At 43.1% G+C, this 18,220-nt stretch overlaps 1 protein-coding gene across 1 annotated transcript; it reads right to left on the minus strand.

Moving 5' to 3' along the window:
- Positions 1 to 1,196: 1,196 nt before the first annotated feature.
- Positions 1,197 to 13,895, minus strand: PLOD1 (procollagen-lysine, 2-oxoglutarate 5-dioxygenase 1; the record flags this gene model as incomplete). The annotated part of the gene is made up of 18 exons (XM_009585721.1): positions 1,197 to 2,054; positions 2,326 to 2,451; positions 2,765 to 2,911; positions 3,320 to 3,424; positions 3,772 to 3,837; positions 4,115 to 4,228; positions 4,764 to 4,905; positions 5,715 to 5,840; positions 6,290 to 6,394; positions 7,101 to 7,222; positions 7,502 to 7,633; positions 7,737 to 7,838; positions 8,174 to 8,271; positions 9,410 to 9,473; positions 11,195 to 11,307; positions 11,812 to 11,975; positions 13,159 to 13,295; positions 13,804 to 13,895. Coding segments are annotated over 18 exons (2,111 nt in total), but the record flags the coding sequence as incomplete, so codon positions are not given.
- Between the last annotated feature and the right edge of the window lie 4,325 nt (positions 13,896 to 18,220).

Consider the following 18,220-nt stretch of genomic DNA (forward strand, 5'->3'; position numbering starts at 1 on the left):
GGCACCATGGGAGCGGTAGTCTGAGGGCGCCGCCCCGCGAGGCCTCACGGGAGGCGGCGGCGGCTGCCAGCGCCCCGCGCAGGAATCAAACCCACTGACGGCGTCACCGTGGGGTAAGGGTTTAATGGCTGAAACCGTACATCCTGATTAATTCCAATCACCGTACTGGGCAAAGGAAAGACGCAACAAAATAAGTGAAAAAAAAAAAAACAAACTGCTGAATAAATACATACACCTTTTCAACATCTTAACGATTGGCCTATCGAGTCCCTTCATTTGGTAACAGATAGTTCTGGATTTCACCTAACAAGATTTATTCTTGTTTTACTTTTCAAACTGATTGTCATTGCCTGGATTTTTCTCCCTTGGGCACGTGTGAGTGTGTAGCCTTGAGACAGACCTAAAAAGCGCGTGGAAAGCAGCGGAAAAAGGTCCATGTCGCCTTCCTCAGGTCCATTCAAATTGTATAAAGTTCCCTGCCACAATTTACAGGTCTAAAGCTATTCTGCCTGCCTTAATGCGACCCGTCCTAGATGAAGGGGCTCTACACCTGACAATTAGACAGTAGAAGCTGAAGACACAGAGAACTAAGAAGAAGATTTTTTTTCCTAAGGACAAATGCTGTGAATTTACAGGTTGTGAAACATCCTAGTCTGGCAGAACCAGAGCGTAACAGTGTCTGATAACCAGAGCAGGTATCTCACAGGCAACGGCAGGAAAGGTTTCTCCCCTCTCCCTCTCTAACCACGGGTCTAGTCTAGACAGATTCTTATACCTACCAGCTCACCAGAATCTCCCAGCACTTTCCAACCACTCATTTCTATCAGCCTCAACCCCACTGGAGAAGCATCTGCAGTGGAGTGTTTTGGTTTGGAATCTCAAATAATAGAAACACTGAATAATGATGTCCTCTAAGTACCAGAGCACAGCTCTTTGATGGCACATTCAAATTAGATGCAAAGAAAATTATCAAAACAATCTCTGAGAACTGGAATGAGGCCACCAAAGACCACTGGGACCTCTGGGTTGTTATCCAGAGATCGATGAAAGCTTTTGACAATCTTAACATGGGATAGAACAGAGACAATTCAGCAGTGAAGTCCTCCTGACCGGTCTAGTTGTTCTCAGCCTTCCCTTTCTTAGGTTTTGTCTACACATACCAACATGGTCTGAATTTGGGTATACATGCTCCTTTTAGCTGCAGTAATAGAAGATAGGGAGGCTATCTTTTATCTCTTCAGTCTAATCCCAGAGGTAAAGTATCATTAGCGGACCTTCCTTTAGCTAACTGGAAGCACCTATATTGCCACTGCTGCTGCTTTGAACTTTGTGATATGCTTCCAAGGACTGCAAAGAGGTAAGGAATCAGATGATCTTCAGGCTCTTGTTACTGAGTTTCATCTGGTATGACATTTAACTGTTATGACTCCTGGAGTCAGCTCCCTGATTGGTTTATATTTGGAATAGTATCCAGGAATCATTGTCTAACGTCCAGTCCCATATATGCTGTGGATGAAAATGGGCTTCCAGCTACTTGGAGAGAGAGCTTGTGACTTGCCTCCAAAAAGCTGGATTTCCAGTCCAAGAAAGCATTTTTGTAAAGCCAACCAATCAGTGAAGGTTCAAGTAAATCGCATTTCCAAGAAACAGTGGATGAGGAGCAGAATCAAAAATGAAGGCACAAAATCTCCTTCCAAATTCTACAGCAATATTCCCAGATATTACCTGCAGTATCAGAGAGGGAGATCTTCCAGTAGTGGAGTCTTAAAATATCGTTAAAAATCAATATCCAAATAGCTTTGATCAATGCCTTAGAAACTCTCAGCAGCATTCCCTGTTTCCACTCAAAGTCAGCAGTGAGCAGGCCCAGGGAAAGGTCCTTCCTGTGAAGCATGGCTCTAGGGGTCAAGAAAGGACACTGCGATATAACGGGTTCCTTTGGTGGTTGGAAGACCTTCATGATAGTGGGTCAGGCGTCCTGGATGCATAAGGGTCCACCCTTTCCGTGGAGCTCGAATGGAGCAATTGTAGCGCAGGAACCGGCAGCCTCCTCCCTGATGGAAACAAAACAAGAGACACGTCAGCTTGGTAAAGGCATCTCAGGGAACGGGTCTCTGCTGTCTCCTGGCAGCCCTTCCGAAAATGTGAGAAGATGCTTGGGGAATCTCCTGTGTTCTGATGCATTCAAAAATCTTTCTACCATAGCCCAGTCATTAACTGCAATCCTTAGTGTGAAGAAGCCCGATAGGGGCAAGAAAAGGGTTTTCAGCTGCCTGGACTGCTCAAGAGGATGTACTGCATTCTTACACATGGGCAAACACTTACCTCATAGTCTATTCCAACTCGGTTCAAAGCAATGTTAATGGTAAAGGTGGAAGCATCATGATGGGGCATTAAAGAGGGCTGCTCATCAGGTTTGTAGCGAACTACAAAGGCTAGCTCAAACTGAGTCTGCAAGAGAGAAGAACGAAGTGCACATCTGTTACAGGGCTATAGTAGTCCATGGCTACTGCGCTGCAGAGCAGGGTGTAATATTTAAATTCCATCCCACTGCTAAGAGAGAAAGGCAAGAATAAGGCAGGAGAATGTCATTGGGAAATTGTGTATTTCCTGATGCATATACTTATGTCATACTCCAGGGTCAGTTCCTCCATACTGGGAAACAGAACGCATATTGCTAGAGGATTCTAGCAGTCTTTTCACAAAGTTGCAGCTGGAGGAGGTGTTGAGCTGACCACGAGTCTTGATGCTAAAGTATACATACCTTGGTATAGTATCCTGGGTACAGTTTCTCTGTGATGGGTGCAATATAGTCCAGAAGAAACTTATACCATTCTCTTTCAAAGCCAATTTGGTTCATGTGTATGTCAATAGTTGGGACGTTCTCGTATCCTCCTTGTATTCTGCTGTCCTGAAATAGAATCATGAAAATACCCATAAGGATGGGAACCTTGGACTTCAGGAATGAAAAGCACTTGTTTCTGGTAACTACAAATAAATATGACGTTTATTTATCAGAACTTCCAGGATGGAAAACTCATTTCAAACAGTAATTAAAACCTAAGGTAAACAATATTACCATCAGAAGGGCTGAACACTGTAGCTTCAGAGGACACTAAAGAGGACTCAGAAAAATTAATTCACATTTAAGAACAGGGGCAAAATCAGAGAATTTATCAGGAACAAAATTAGAGTATTGCCTCCAGTTTCCTGGTTTGACTGTGGGATCTAACGCCCTCCTATGGGAGGCAGTGCTGCTACCAAATACACATGGATAATGGTGTGACCCAGAAATCAAAAAGCTCCTGCTTTTTCTTACCGTGTTGTCACCTGTGGACCACTGGCCATAATGTTCCATTTCTTCCACCAGCTCATCACAGGCAGTGTCAGTGAATATGGGGAACCAGTAAACATCTGGGCAGGGCTGCAGAAAGTAGGTGAGAATAGCAGAAACAAGGACAGGTGCTTGAGGCAAAAGGAATAAGACTAAACCAACTAGATTGAGTCAATTTACGTGGAAAGTAACTAAAATATTGAGGATAGAAATTTGTCTTCTGATTTATGTGCCCCACTTCGACTTAAGAGAGTTGGAGATGTACTTCTAGAAGAATGATTTGGCTCTAAAAATACTTTCAAGGTTATGTTTCCTCTGGATTTGAAAGACTATGAGGTCATGCTAAACTGCTTATTCCTGAGAATGACAACAGTGATGATACAAGCATTGTCCTGATGCTAATCTCCCATTCTGATGGATGAGTGATGTTTTCTTACCATTTCTACCAATTTCCCTTTCAGAGCTGCCGTGTAGTTTTCATGGATGTACTTTTCTCTCCAGTCCTGCAGTTAAAAAATAAGCAAACCAGTCATTTCTTTAGAGCCTGGTTAAAGAGGCAGTGAAAGGCCAGGCACTCATGCAGCAGTGTTTCACAGGCTTTGAAGATACAGATGTTACAAATCACATGAACACCCGCTCTTTAAATTCTGTGACTATGTTCCTCATCCCACTTGAGAGACATCGTTATTACGAAGCCTGGACCTTCCTTATTGGTGAAGTTAGTCATCAAATCTTCACATGCCACATTGCTAAGTCTGCTGAGCATGCAGGTTATCTCACCTCAGGATTGCTGAATATTTGCCAGAGGTCATTGTGGAGGTGAGTTGTCTGATAATTCTCCAGGGACAGTATGTGTCCAAACTGATGCCGATTTGACAGGTACATAAAGACTCCCTGCAGGACAAAGGGAAACAATCAAGCTTTGTTTCCAGGCCTCACATTTCTGTGAGCCACTATGAAATATAAGCACTGGACAGTTCCCCAATGATGATGGCTTTGCCCAAGCTACTCATTGACTCATTCTTTCTTCTGTGGGCCTTCAGTTTAATTTCCACCCTGGATATGAGGAACTTTGAAAGGTTATAGTCACAGCCAGTAATTCTGTGCCTCTTGTCAGCCAGGGTTGGAAGCAGAGCAGAGCAGCTACTGTGAAATTAGGTTCTTCCTTCTTACCCTGTCAACCCCATTTAGAACAGCCCTGAATAGGCCCAAGAACAAAAATGTTATCCACATTTAAAGGTCTCTGGCTCTGTGTGGTTTCACAGCAAGATAGAAATCCCACACTGTTCCAAGCCTGTACAGTACTGAGTAATGCCAATTCATCCTGTCCCATGCCCCGTCAGAGCTGAATGCCTTGAAATTACTTAATCTTGTCACCTCCACTCTGGCATGCAGTTCTCCCCTGCCAGCCTCTCCCTCCTTGACTGACCTGATTCCGAACATTGTGGCAGAAAGCCATGTCAGCATCCAGCTTGCCACTGTGGAAGAGATCTCCCTGGTCAAGCTCCGATCGCAGAGCCTTGGCTTTAACCATGTAAACGCTGCTGATGTAGGGAACGTTCCAAAGCCCGCTGAAACAGGGGTAGGAGAGTAAGACTTGAAATAGCACTAAGACAAAAACTGCTGGACTTGACGGGATGGCAGGCAGCACTGCAGTATCAGCTAGGCTTGCCTAGATGAGCCAACTCAGAACAGTAGGGAGAAACCATACCAATAGGAATTGTCATTCCAGGAAAAATCACTTTTAAGCTGCACAAATGCTAGTCCACTGTGAAAGCAACTAATTGCTACTGTGTGTTTTCACTAGGGACATAATTAATGGCTTGAATCTCTTCCCAGAGAGATCAACATATTTTTTTCAGTGATTTAAAAAAACCTGAACCAGCCAAAATTGCATAAGCTGATTTCCAGCACTTATCGCCCATATAATGGCCTGAAAAAAAAAAGACGGCCCCTCAAGAATAAGAATGAACAAACAATTATATTTCGTGAATCTTCCACACAAGGATCACCTGGTATTTTATGAAGACTGTCTGATAAAGATTAAACAGCACTTCACAGGATTTTAAGGATCACGCTAACTATAATCCATAGGTGGGAAAACGTGACATGAGCAAAATGAAGTGATTTCAGCAGAGTCAGGACTCTCAAACCCTTACTCTGATCATAAAAAAATCTGCCCAAAGTATGTTACGATCTCTGCTCAGGGGAGAACATAGAGCAGCTTCCAAATGGGAGTACAGACTTCTTTTCCTTTTCTACACACAAAGACAGTTGTGCTGTCTGGTTCTTTGACATTAGCTGGTTTGATGATAATGTGCTGCAGCAAGCTTTACATCTGAGGGATTATATCAGTAAGAAACACTCTTTGCATACTCACACCCTCCGCCTTTGAACAATATCCACATAATCTTCTGAGCGGGCATAGTATCCATCAGGGCTCAGCGCTCCCCAGAAATTTGACCACAACTTTTCATGACGGCTTACCAGTGGGGCAATCACCAGCCTGTGGGCACAAAAGAAAAAGGAATTGCAGGACCAGATGTTATCAGAAGAAGAAAAGGAAAACATTTACAAACCACAGGACCATAAGAGTTAGATTCTTGCTCACTTACAGAGTTGCTGCTTCTGTTAACTCTGTTGGAATAAAATTCCACATATGAAAGGGCAAATACGGTCACAATCTTCTTTCTAACTGCACCCTGCAGCAGGTCTCCTAGAATCCAATTTGTTCTAGCGACTATATAAAGACAAAACTAGGGATGATTTACATCCACTGCCTAAAATCCAGGGATTACAACTACAGTAAAAAAAGACCAAATAAGAGCTGTTTGTCTAACATTCCATCTCTGACACAGTTCTCCTAGTGCCTTACACATCTCAGTGATAAAAGAGCTCACTGTCTTCCTCATGTGAAAGATGACCAGTAAGAATTGCTCAGACCAAAGAACTTACTTATTCTGTTCAATCAGGATTCTTAGCGTTTCTGTGTTCTTCAGAACTATCTCAGCATCCAGGCTAAAGTAATAGTCACAGTCAGGATCCTTTCTGCACAAATCCCTATAGCCAGAGAACAAGAAAACTCACATCAAAATCCTCCTAGACAAGACAAGGGACAGAACATCAGGATTTCCCTCACCTTGTAGACTAAAGGTCTTCTTCTGGGTGCTCAGAAAAGTTCAGTTTAACATAACAACCCAGAAGACTAGCGTAGTACAAGTACATCAGATTCAGTATCCAATAGCATGCACTGAGACACAGCCAAAATCAACATTTAGCAAACTGTTTCCCCAGCACAAACTGAAGAGGTTCCCATTTACGAGTGGCCCAAATCCAGACCTGAGCTCAAACTCGCACCTCCTGATCACAATATACTCAGGAAGTATCAGGAAGATACTCTGCCACTAGCTCTTAGTTTTACTTCTACACTCCTCCTCTTCAGAGATATAGGTGCATATTCTTTGTGATTTATGACTGGGCATATGCTTGATGAGGGTGGGAGGTACAGGGCTATCCTTCTAACAGAGCAAAGGACCAGTGAGAACTTGGTTTCTGAAATTGGAGAAAAGGAGCTGGTATTGGGGCTGATGATTTTTTTCCAATATATAATGGGCATGGGGAGTTAATGCTAGGAAAACTGAAAGAAGAAGGTGACTGAAAGAAGAGAAACATCCGCTTGATAGTGATGACACTCAGAAAAACTGGACTGCCTTAGCTTGGACACAGGCTGACTCTGCTAGCCATCACGTATGGCCTCTTCACTTACATGCCCAGGTTACGTGCCTCAGCATTCTCCACCTCATCATCTGGTCCAATCACTTTGATGGCAAGATATTCTTTGCCATGCTCTTTAACAAAAGAGTCCACCTGCATCAAGTGATGTTGCTCCTATGCCAAAGGAAAAATAAGGAAAAACAGATGAGATGGGCTTACCCCAGGCTGCTCAGCCTCCTGTTCTTCAAAATGCCAAACCAGATGAGCAACGGTTCTTCCCACTTCCACATCTCTACAGCTGGATGGAGCTATCTTATAGGTGCCATTGCAGATAAGTACTGGGATTACAGAGCCTGGAAGTCTAGTCAAAGGTTGCAAAGGTGCCTACAGTACAGGAGGAGGTATACATTTTCCCCACATTTGCTATGACCATCACAGGCCAACTTTACTTACATGGTTGTGAATGAAGAGCTGGATTCGTTGCTTTGGGTAATGAAGGTTACGAAGCCGCAAGAAAAACTGGGAGAGGAATGGGGTGGGCTGCTCGATGAAAATGCCAATCAGAATCATTGGCAATGCCTCATCCTACATTCAGTGAGAAGAGGAGAGAAGTGGTGGCTCAGACACAAAAGATCCCACTGTAATTGTAAGACTTGTCTTGAGAGCTTTGAATAGACATCAGCCTTACCTTAAACCCTGTGAGGCTTCGCAGACCTTCATCACACACAGTACAGCCAGTCTCAAATGTCCATATTTGAGGAACGTAGTTTCCCAGGTAGTTCAACTGCAGCTGCAAAAGGCAATTTGCCATGCTACGTGTTACAGGGCAGGGGATTTTCTTTGCATCTACCCCCAGTGCAAGATCATATTTCATCGGAACTTCATTTACCTTCTTCTTGGACTAAAGAATCTAAAAAGCATGACAGCCTGAGGGTCTAATTACATGCTGATCTTTGAACCAGACCCATCTTGCTGCTATGAACCTGGACCACTTACTGTTTCTCAAATGTAAATGTACACAGGGAAAGTCAATATATGGGAAGACAGTAACCCGATACATTCGAGCCTAAAGGGTCACTTTGAAACAAATACATATCAAATCTTTCCCTCAGGACGCCCACTTACCTTGGTGGGTCCATTTCCATGAATCACCACAGGCAGAGTGTCATATAACAAGTTTCTTGCTCTGACTCGTGAGTTTTCAAACTTCAGAACTACCTCATCTGGAAATGACATTGCCATCATGTTAACAGCGGAAGGCTTTTATTAGTAATTAGCAGCACAATGCCTCATTTCTACTGAACAACTGCTGAATGATGAAAGCATAGACATGGATAACCATGCACAAGTGGTTTAAGGGCTACAGACCATATCCAGAAAGGAGAAAAAAATGTTCAGAATGATCCTGTGAGGTAACAGGAGGATGGCTGGGAAGCTGGACAAAGAGTGCAGCTTGCTGGGCTGACAAACATGCCTTCTACCGGGAATTGGCAGAAGCCACACTGAAACAGTCTTTCACCACTGGCATTGACAAATTGTGCTGTGAGGAACAGCTATTGATGGCCAGGGAGGACTCAGCCCTTCTCACCCAAGCATTCTATGCACCTGCCGTCTCTCTCTTTCACCCCAGACAAAAGTCCATCCTCCTGGCAGAGATCATCCAAGATATCTCCTCAACACAACCACACAAAATCCTTTGGAAAACAGACTAGCACACATCCAAGCTCCAATCTATCGTTATAGTGAGCACAGGAGCCAAAGATTACACTGCCGTTATCATTTTTTACCTGACTGGAATAAAGATGGAGTGGTGCAAGGCTATAAACTGAAAACATTAGGCAGTAGTATCAGGAGAGTAAGTGAATCACTTTTGCCAGGACTAGCAAAATCAATCAATCAGCAGGGCAGGTCTGAAGCCTGGTATGGTCAGTGGGCGCGCACAGGCAGCGTCTGGCTGCATCTCACCTTCTGTGGCATTCCACACACAGTTCTGAAGCGGAAAGACAAGCAAGCCCTAGGCAGGGTTATGTGTTATTACTTGCACTGAAGTCCCTCCCAGTTTCAATCCCCAAGGCTAATGCAATCCGACATGCTTGGAGATCAAAGTGGCAAGGAGGTGTAAGATGGAAAACCTGACCTGCATTCCCCCAAGTGAAGAAGGGAATTGCAATGAGAACCTAGTTGCTCGCAGTGGAATTGCAAATAAATCCCAGAACTCTGGCAGAGGTTTTTTACTGAGGCTTATTCTGCAGGGACAGGAATTTCTGAAATTTAATCCCTTCAGCCACAACACAACTTTATTTCTGGTGTCAGCATGCAGTTGCATTCCAAGGAGAAATGAGCTTCCTTCTTCCATCTCACCTAATGCTCCATTTAGGTTTTGGAAGATCCGGCTTCTTTGGTCTAGACTGATGTTGATACTTTCCTTTAAAAGAATGAGATAAATAACCTTAATTAGAACATAAGCGGGCATCCATTCTTTACATGTGAGAGACCCTATGCTGAGCAAAGATATATCACATTCCTATAATCATTTCCGTACTCTCCAAGCTCTGAAGCCTAAACACTCCCAGCTAATCCTCATTTTCACTCGAATCTGGGACAATTCGCCGTTTTCTAAAACAATTTAAACATATTATATTAGGCAAAACCATGCAAATAAACATTTTAAAGGTGCTGTGGGTGTGTCAATAATAAGCAGCAGATTAATGAAGTACATTTGCAGCACAGTCATATAAAACCCACGTGTAATACGCAGGAAGGCCAAGATAGCAAAAACATCTGCTGTGAAGACAGCTTCTTGCCATCTATCCACAGGGCGAGCATTACCCCAAGTGTTGCTCCAGGTACCAGTGTCAAACCAGAACACAGTAAGGGTGCAAGGCCAGCTCATGCAGTCTTTGTTTTTATCCCCTGCTGGAAGTCACACTCTGACTGGATTTTTGTCAGACTAAAATCCAGCTCTGACTTAACAGAGTTCAGTGTCCCTCCAGGCATCTATTAAGATTGATTACTGTAAAGGACAGCAGGGTGCTAGCATCCGCTGTCTGAATGCCAAGTCAGTGGAATTACTCAGCCTTTGTGTGGCATAGGGCCAGAACTGCAGATGAGAACATTAAAGGAACTGTTCATGTTAAAATACCATGGGTCATATTCAGATTTGGGGAAGGAAAAAAGTGCAGCTGTTCTGAATTTTTTACCAGCCTTGCTGGTAAAGAAGTGCAACTCCTTCTCTAATCAGTCTGAAAGCAGTTTCCTATTTCAAATGCTTCCTCTTGACTTTACTGTTACAGTTTGACTTCTTAGTTCCCATGCATTTGTGGTGTCCCCCAGGGACAGACTGCACTGCGTAATGCAGAACTGGGCAGGGACACAGAAGCAGAATCACCCTGTGGGCTGGATGATTCGGCCAGCGCACCACACCATGCTGGAACGGCAATGATGCTTCCAGGGTCCATTCCAGGCTTCTGTATGACGTTACGTGGCATGCTACATAGGCTGACGCAGATTTTGTCAGTCAGGATCTGGAGGTGTTTGCTGAAGACAGTGGCAGCCTCTTTGTTTCAGCCGGACTACCCACTGTATGCCTACGGTCCCTGTCCTGTGGCACAACAGTGGCTACCAGGCTGTGAACCTTCGTCCCTTTTATCACCTCAAATCTGCTCAGGCCTCATCTGCCCCTTTACCTACAATATACTTGAGCGCTAGGTGGGATATCTCTAAGTCAGCACCGCACTCTGCAGGGAGGATACACACTTAAAAGTCTGGGTTTCACATCCCCTGGGAGGAGGCTGGTTAGTTCTGCCACACTCAATAGCTTTAAACATCAGCACATACAGATACTAGTATGAGTTTCCAGTAAGACTTGTTTTAAGACATCTATCTTCCCATTCACATTTTAAGCTTAAAGATAAAAACTGCTAATAATAGAACAAGGGGGTAGAGGCTAGAATGCAAATTTTCAGAAAGAAAATGGGTAATTAGACATACTACTGGCCTTTTTCATGTAAGGATGCCAGGGCAGTAATTCAGGGTCAGTATGTATGTGATTAACTTCTTTTACTGTCAACAGGGATACTGCACAGAGGATTAACAGCAATGCTTCTCAGACAACTCCTCCTAATCCCAAAATCTAGCTACACCTACTCTTTTTTCTGGATCCAAGAAGACATTCGTATAGAAGAGCTGGTCACTGTCATCGTCCTGTCCTTTCCACTCCTCCACAAGCTTCTTCAGGTTTGGAGCATAACCTATGAAGCCTGTGGGAGTAAGTATAAAGAGGTGCTTCAACCCATACAACCAAAAAAGGGAAGTACTCCTGTATACGTATACTCTCACTTCTTTCACACAAAGTCTCACTCCACCCTGTGTTGCTGCAGAGGTACACCAGCTTTCAGCAAAGGCATGTATAGACCGCACTTCCCAACATGGAATGACACCAGGATCAAACCTGTAATCTCCAGCATCAGAAAAGCTCAGATACCCACACCCTGAATGACAAGTCTCACTGAAAAGGGAGAAGGGATAGGGAGCAGGTTCCTATCCTCTACAGGCAATTCATAGCTATGTCCCCTCCAGCAGGTAAAAGACAGGAGCATTGTTAGTCTTTCCATTACGGCCAGTTATGCACCGGGCTTCAGCTTGCACCATCTTCTGTAAAGGTGCTTTCCACACCTGGACCCTTGCTACTTCTCCCAAAGGCCTTCTAATAGGGGGAAAAAGCTGAGAGAGGTTCTCAGCTGAAAGAAGGTTCTGCGTCTTACCTCCAGAACCCAGGAAGCGCTTTCCATCTCGCACCTGAGGGTACTTGGCTTCCAACCTTCTGTCAGGATAGATATAGTTCTCTGCTGAGAAGACCACCTTGCTCTTGGCTTGTCTGAACTTCTTCAGCAGTTCTGTGGGGCCCGAAGCAAAGAGTACATCATAGCTAGAGTAAAAGACAGACAAGAAAGGGACAGAAAGGAACGCAGTCAGAAAAACATGTCAGCGTGAAAAGTTTCTAGAAACAGCTAATTCTTTAGGAATCCCTTTCTTTTAGTTCTGCTTCACAGTATTACATTTTTTGTCATAATTATAGCTAATTGAAGTGCAATCTTATTCATAGAGTGGAAGATGTTACTTTCCACTGCAGAAGATTCACACTGGCTTGGGGCAACTTATTCCCATTCTTATCTTTACAAAGTTTTCACTGATGATAAAAACAAATCTTCCAAGCTGCAAAACATGCTGATCTCTTCTTGCTTTTCCCCTATTTGGAACTGTGAAGCCCTGGTGCCCTCACTGTTTGTAACAACTTTTTACTTCTTGGAGGAAGAATTACTCTGCCATTCCTTTCTAGATTAAACAAACCCATAGGTCATGCTTTTTATATCTTTTGGCATCCTGCCACTCTCCACTGAGCTCCCTGCAAATCTTCAGGAGGAACCTATACCGGACACTAGTCACTGGATGCTGCACTCCCGCCGCCTGGCTAGAACTGAATTCCCAGGTGACACTCCCAGAATGAGACTTGCATTTTCTGCAAGAGGATTTGCATAGTTCAAACTCATTTTGGTGAGTGAAGAAGTTGCTCATTCCAGAGATTACTCATTCCCAATTTCTCTAGACGCACGTAGACACTCAGAGGGGCAAAAGATGATCTTCCTGCCATGGGAGCTAGAGACAGATACAGGGATCCCAGCCCTGCCTGTTGCTGGGCATATGAAAAGATACTGAGACTCCAAACCGTCCTTTTCTCTCTTCACATTTCTCTGGCAGAGTAATTCTTGGCTCTCAGGATTGTATTGCAGCCTGCCTCACCTTATAAAACACAGGCTTAGATCCACAGAAATTGTCTGCTCATTCTCTGCAGACAGAGGCAGCCAAATTCCACCCTGGCAGAAACAGGTATAATGCTATCAACTTTATGCAAGAGTTGGAATCCTAGCTGCCACGGATGCAGCTCTGAGCAACTCTCAGGCAACTGCAGAGAATTCAGGGGGAAAAAAATCGGAGGAGGTCTGGACACACCTTCCAAAAGCAATCTACTTCACAGTTAATTTCTTCTTAGTAAGAACCTGTCCAAACAGCCTTATGATTCAGTTCATGGCAAATACATTCCAACCCATTACCTTTCTATGAAAAGGATGATCAAGTCTTCCTTATCTGCATGATGCTTCAAAGCTGATTTCAAGAGACGGACCTTCTGCCCACCTCCTGCTGGCTTCTTGTCATCTCCACCCTGCCATTCCTCATCCAGCCCCAGCACCTAAAGAACGACAGGCACAGGGTCCACTGAATAGGTCACTTTCCTGGCAAGACACACCAGAAAGGACCAGAACCGACAACCTTACTAGTCCTGATAACTCCCAGTGCAAATCACAACAAAAAAACGAGCATCAGGACAGATGGATGAGGTATATATGCCAGCCTTTGAACCATTCTCTGGGATGGACAGTAGGAGTAACACATAGCACAGTAACAAAGCATTCTCAGCAACAGGGACAGGAGCACACTCTGTACTGCGTGTTTTGGCATCGCAATGGAAAAGTGCCATGGGGCTCCCTTAAGCAGGAGTTATGGATCTCATCTCAAGACAACGCTCAGGATGGAATAAGAGACTGCTGCAGAAATGCCCCAGTCGCAGTATTTTTCAGCCAGCTCAGTAGCTGTGTCCTCTCCTGAGCTTCTATGTTATCACTTTGTGGCCAAGTCTTACCCATTCCACACTTCAAAACTCCCTTTGACCAACCACCACTAAGGCTGCTAGCCATCACCTGGACTTTGTAGTTGAAGAATTGGGCTGATCTTCTAAAGCGTTGGAATCCCTCAGTCTGCTTGGTGGCAACAGTAAGAACCAGCAGGTTTTCTGCATACAGGAGAAAACACAAGAGACACATTCAACTTGTGTTTTTACAACCAGCTGTTCCATACTTAACGAAGAGGCTTTGCTGTGAGATATTGAGCCAAGGTAAGGATCAATAGTCTTAAAGGTACTTGACAGATTTGACAAAGGGAAGTCAAAATCCAACCATTGAGAAGCAATGTGACTTTCCCAGTACATTCTTTAAGCTGATCATGAATCCAGCAATAGAATCCAGAAGTCCCAACTTTTGCGCAGTCACTGCTGTTCATGGACGTCTGTTCTATATGACATTGACAGATGTCCAAGTTCATTTGAAATCAGGCAAGGAGGTAGTCTAGCTGTGGAGCTACCATATCCTGCTGACAAGAAAACAGTTTGCTTACATCTCACCCAATTATCTCTACACTGTACAATGTTAAGCACTATAGGTCTTCTCACTGCCCACAAAGCTTCAACTTCAGGAAGAAAACCAGCTTCAAATCCTACTTATTTGCTACCTGGATTTTCTTGGCACCAACTCATCAAAGATTCGTAGAGGGGGAAAAAAGAAAGCGTGGATGTAGCCAATGTTTTACTGGAGGAACTAACTATCACAGGGGACAGAACACGGCAAAGGTGCCCTCAAATTTCAGTGTTTGACTGAAGAACCCAAAACTAATTGCAGCACAAGCAAGACTGTTCCTTTGCAGCGGAGATTAGAACTTGGTCCTGGGTATAAAATTAGAGATTATGTAAAGATACAATTTCATTGCCTGAGTTATAAGCTAGAAAAAGAAAATGTAATGTATTAAGTGGCTTTTTGCCCTGCTACTGAAAGCTACACTTCTCTCACATAGAGTATGAAGGAAATTAAACTTGAAGATAAAAAATAGAAGAAAAAAAAATAGAAAATAAAAAATTACTACAAAATAAAAAATACTACAAAATGCCCATTTGGAAGTCATCCATTAATGCAATTGGCTTCCTGTTCCCCACAGTGTTGCTTTTTTGTCACTCAGCATTGACTGGATGTAGGGAAGACCAAAATTAGGCTGAACGTTATTATTCCCTCCCCATGGCTGCTCCAATTTTCTACTGCATTCCTGAGGTGTTTTCCAGATTTTTTCATACATACACAATGTGAACTTAATTCTGCCATAACTTTCATTTACATTCTCCTCCCAAACTTGCTTTTCATTTCCAGTCCCTTCAAAATTACGAAGCTAAATCCTGAAGTTCTCTTTCAGAAGTTTCTCTATAGCACCACTGGAATACGATTTTTACGTGGCAACTCTGGTTTCTTCATTGTAATGATTAAATACTATGCTTCATCTTAACCCTTTCGCTTAAGAAGGAATTTGTATAGGCTCTGGCAACAGTGCTTAAATGCGAACCCTGACCATCCAATTTTAACATCAGAAAATACCAGGAAAACCTGAAAGCACATTTTCTTGGCTTGAGCAGGCTTCTTTTGGAACAATGATTTTTTTCAATGGATGTACCAGATGCATCTTCCTAGTGTACCCAAACGGATATTCTGTCCGATCTTGGAGAGGAAGGATCTAGGAGCTGGAGTCCTAGATAGACCTGACAAAGGCAGCAAAAGTAAAAAATAAGTGTAAGACTCCAAGTTTGGAAGAAAGAGAATGTTCCCAAGGAAATTTCTAAAATCCTTTACCTGCATCAGAATAAAAAGAGAGGAGAGATTGAGAACAGTCAATAGAAGGTCAGCTCTAACTGTATTTTGTTAGACATTCACACAGACCGACAAAGGGAGTGATAAATAAAACAATACGAATCCTGCATTTGTGCAGTTTTTAAAGGCAGGTTTTTAGACATATGAAGTGCATTCCTAATCCAGCTCCTCCAGCAAACTCCAGTTTCTTGTGTCCTGTCCAGTCAGAGGGTACAAACAAATGAGTGAAATACGTATCTCCTCAGGGAATATGTTAAAGCCATTAAAGTTTCTAGCTATACGATGGCATGCAGAAAACCATGGCAGCTTTATTAGATAGCTCTGAGCTCATGGTTTCTGAGAAGGTGAAGATCATACTAGCAATGAAGAGGGAGGCAAATGTGGGCTTGCCAGAGAGGAATGTAAAGACAAACATCAAATTCTAGTACCTGAAAGGAGAGGAGGAAGCATATGATAATGATAAAAGAAGGAAAGAAAGAAAAGAGACTGACTGCTATGCAATTATTTCAGCCTGAATTCTCAGGCATCTCACATTAAATAAATCACTAGTCCGTTTTCATGTTGCCACCCCAAGAAAGCAACAAACTGTTTATGATATGACTGCCAGAAGTTTACTGGACAAGATGCGAGTGCTAAGGGCTCACAGGGATGAACAGGAAGCGGTGTCCTATTTCTAAGACAGAAAAGGTTTCACAGTGCAGAGTGTGAACTCACTGGGGCATGGAAAAGCCAGCACAGAGACAATTATCCTCCCCAGCAGAATTCCAAGTTACAGATTCCCTTCTCATTACTAGTCTGTGGGGGTAGGACTCTGAGAGACATTAAGCTCAGTTTCTGTTCTGAGAAATCTCTGCAGTAGCGAGAGCTTTCTGTCCCAAGAGACATTCCTTCAGTCCAGTACTAGAAGCTTGGGCTGAGCTATGCTGCCTCCGCTGCTTCTCCTTTAACCCTTTTTTCTCTTTCTCCAAGATCTTGCTGAACACTGGTGCAACTGATAGGTATTTCCAGAGACAGAGCAGTAAATCCTTAATTTCAGTATCACATGCAGGCATTTTAAAATCTCCAAAAGCAGATTTATGCTTCCCTATTTTCCATGTCACAGTTACTTTTCATACGTAGAAATGGTAGCCTATTCTGTTAAGCTGGGCCTCCTGGGCCCAGAGACTCCTTGGGCCATGCCGACAATTAGAAATCGTATAAATACATTTGATAATGGTATGGCTGCAAAATATGAACACAGTGTGGTTAACAAAGGAAGCACTGGACTAGGAACCAGGGGAGCTGGACTATACTGCTAGCTCTGCTATGCAACAAGGAGCCAATCTTGCTATCCTTCTGTTCTTCCATCTGTAGAATGATAACAGAGGATATTTACCACTTTTGTGAGGGTTTTTGAGTACTATAGATGAAAAGGATCCTGTAAGGACAAAGCACTGGAACAGGGACTCCGATATAAACGTCACAGTGAAATGACAGGGTTCTGAGTTTTTACAAAGAGTAAAAATCAGTGACAAGATGAGTTCAGTAACAAAAAATTTTAGAGTTATTTACTTCTGCCCTGACTCTACAGGGAAAGCACAGCTGCAGCTACATTTTAGGACAAGGAATGAATTTATCCCTAGGCTGTGCTTTGAGAAATCTTACTGTGCCACTTCCTGTTAAGACAGTGTCCCAGAAAATACCATTAATACGGGGATCAAATAGAAAAGATCAATGCACAATTTAATAGTGGATAATATAATCTCGGTATTAAATTTGCATTTATGAAAGTTTATTTTTAAAGATTCAATTAACTACAAATAGCTATGCTTAGAGCTTTTGCAGAGATCTAAAAGAACATACAAGAGAGAAGACAGGTATCATTATTCTCATATTACTCTGAGGCACAGAAAAGGTAAGGCACTTTTTCTTCGAGCCATGCCAGAAATGGCAGGTTAAGAAAGCAGTTAATTCCAAATCTCTCTTCCTAACCAACATACCTCATTCTCTTTTCCCAGCACCCAATTTTATACCTCTAGTGTGCTCTAAAACCTTACTAAAAACTAAAAAAGAAGATTTGGGGTGCGTAAGGAAGGCAGGACAGCACAGAGAGATTGGTTTCTTTCTCACATTTGTCTAATAGTTATCCTAAATGCTGAAATGATTTTGCTTTAGTTATGCCACTATAGCTAAAGAACTCCCCTTCCAACACTCCCATGGATACACATTAACTGTATTATTATTAAGTGATATATATAGTAAAGGTAACTATAGCACAATCACTCATTGTGAAAGGGAATAGTCTAGGTAACAAGATGAAATCTCCTCTTAATTTCCACTTCTCTAATGAAGACAGAGATAATTATCCAAACTTCTTGGCAGAGTGACAGTGTGTGAACCTCTTTGTCAGCCTGGCTGACATTCTGTAGCTGCCCTAATCCTCTACTGTTCTACCAACTACTCTTCAGAGCATCTACCAACTGTTTATGGGGGGATAGACTGATGTTATTTTAGGAGCATCCCGGATCTCAGGTCACAGTGTGGCCAGTCTGGGATCAAATGCTCTCTGTTACCTCATTCTTGAACTGTGTAAGTTCAAAACCAGGAAGGGCTGACCGAAGGGACTGCGAGTACTTTACCGGGATGAAATGGTGTCCAAGGCTCGTCTCACACA

Source organism: Fulmarus glacialis, unplaced genomic scaffold (assembly GCF_000690835.1).
Source record: "Fulmarus glacialis isolate BGI_N327 unplaced genomic scaffold, ASM69083v1 scaffold42969, whole genome shotgun sequence".
Lineage (NCBI taxonomy): Eukaryota > Metazoa > Chordata > Aves > Procellariiformes > Procellariidae > Fulmarus > Fulmarus glacialis.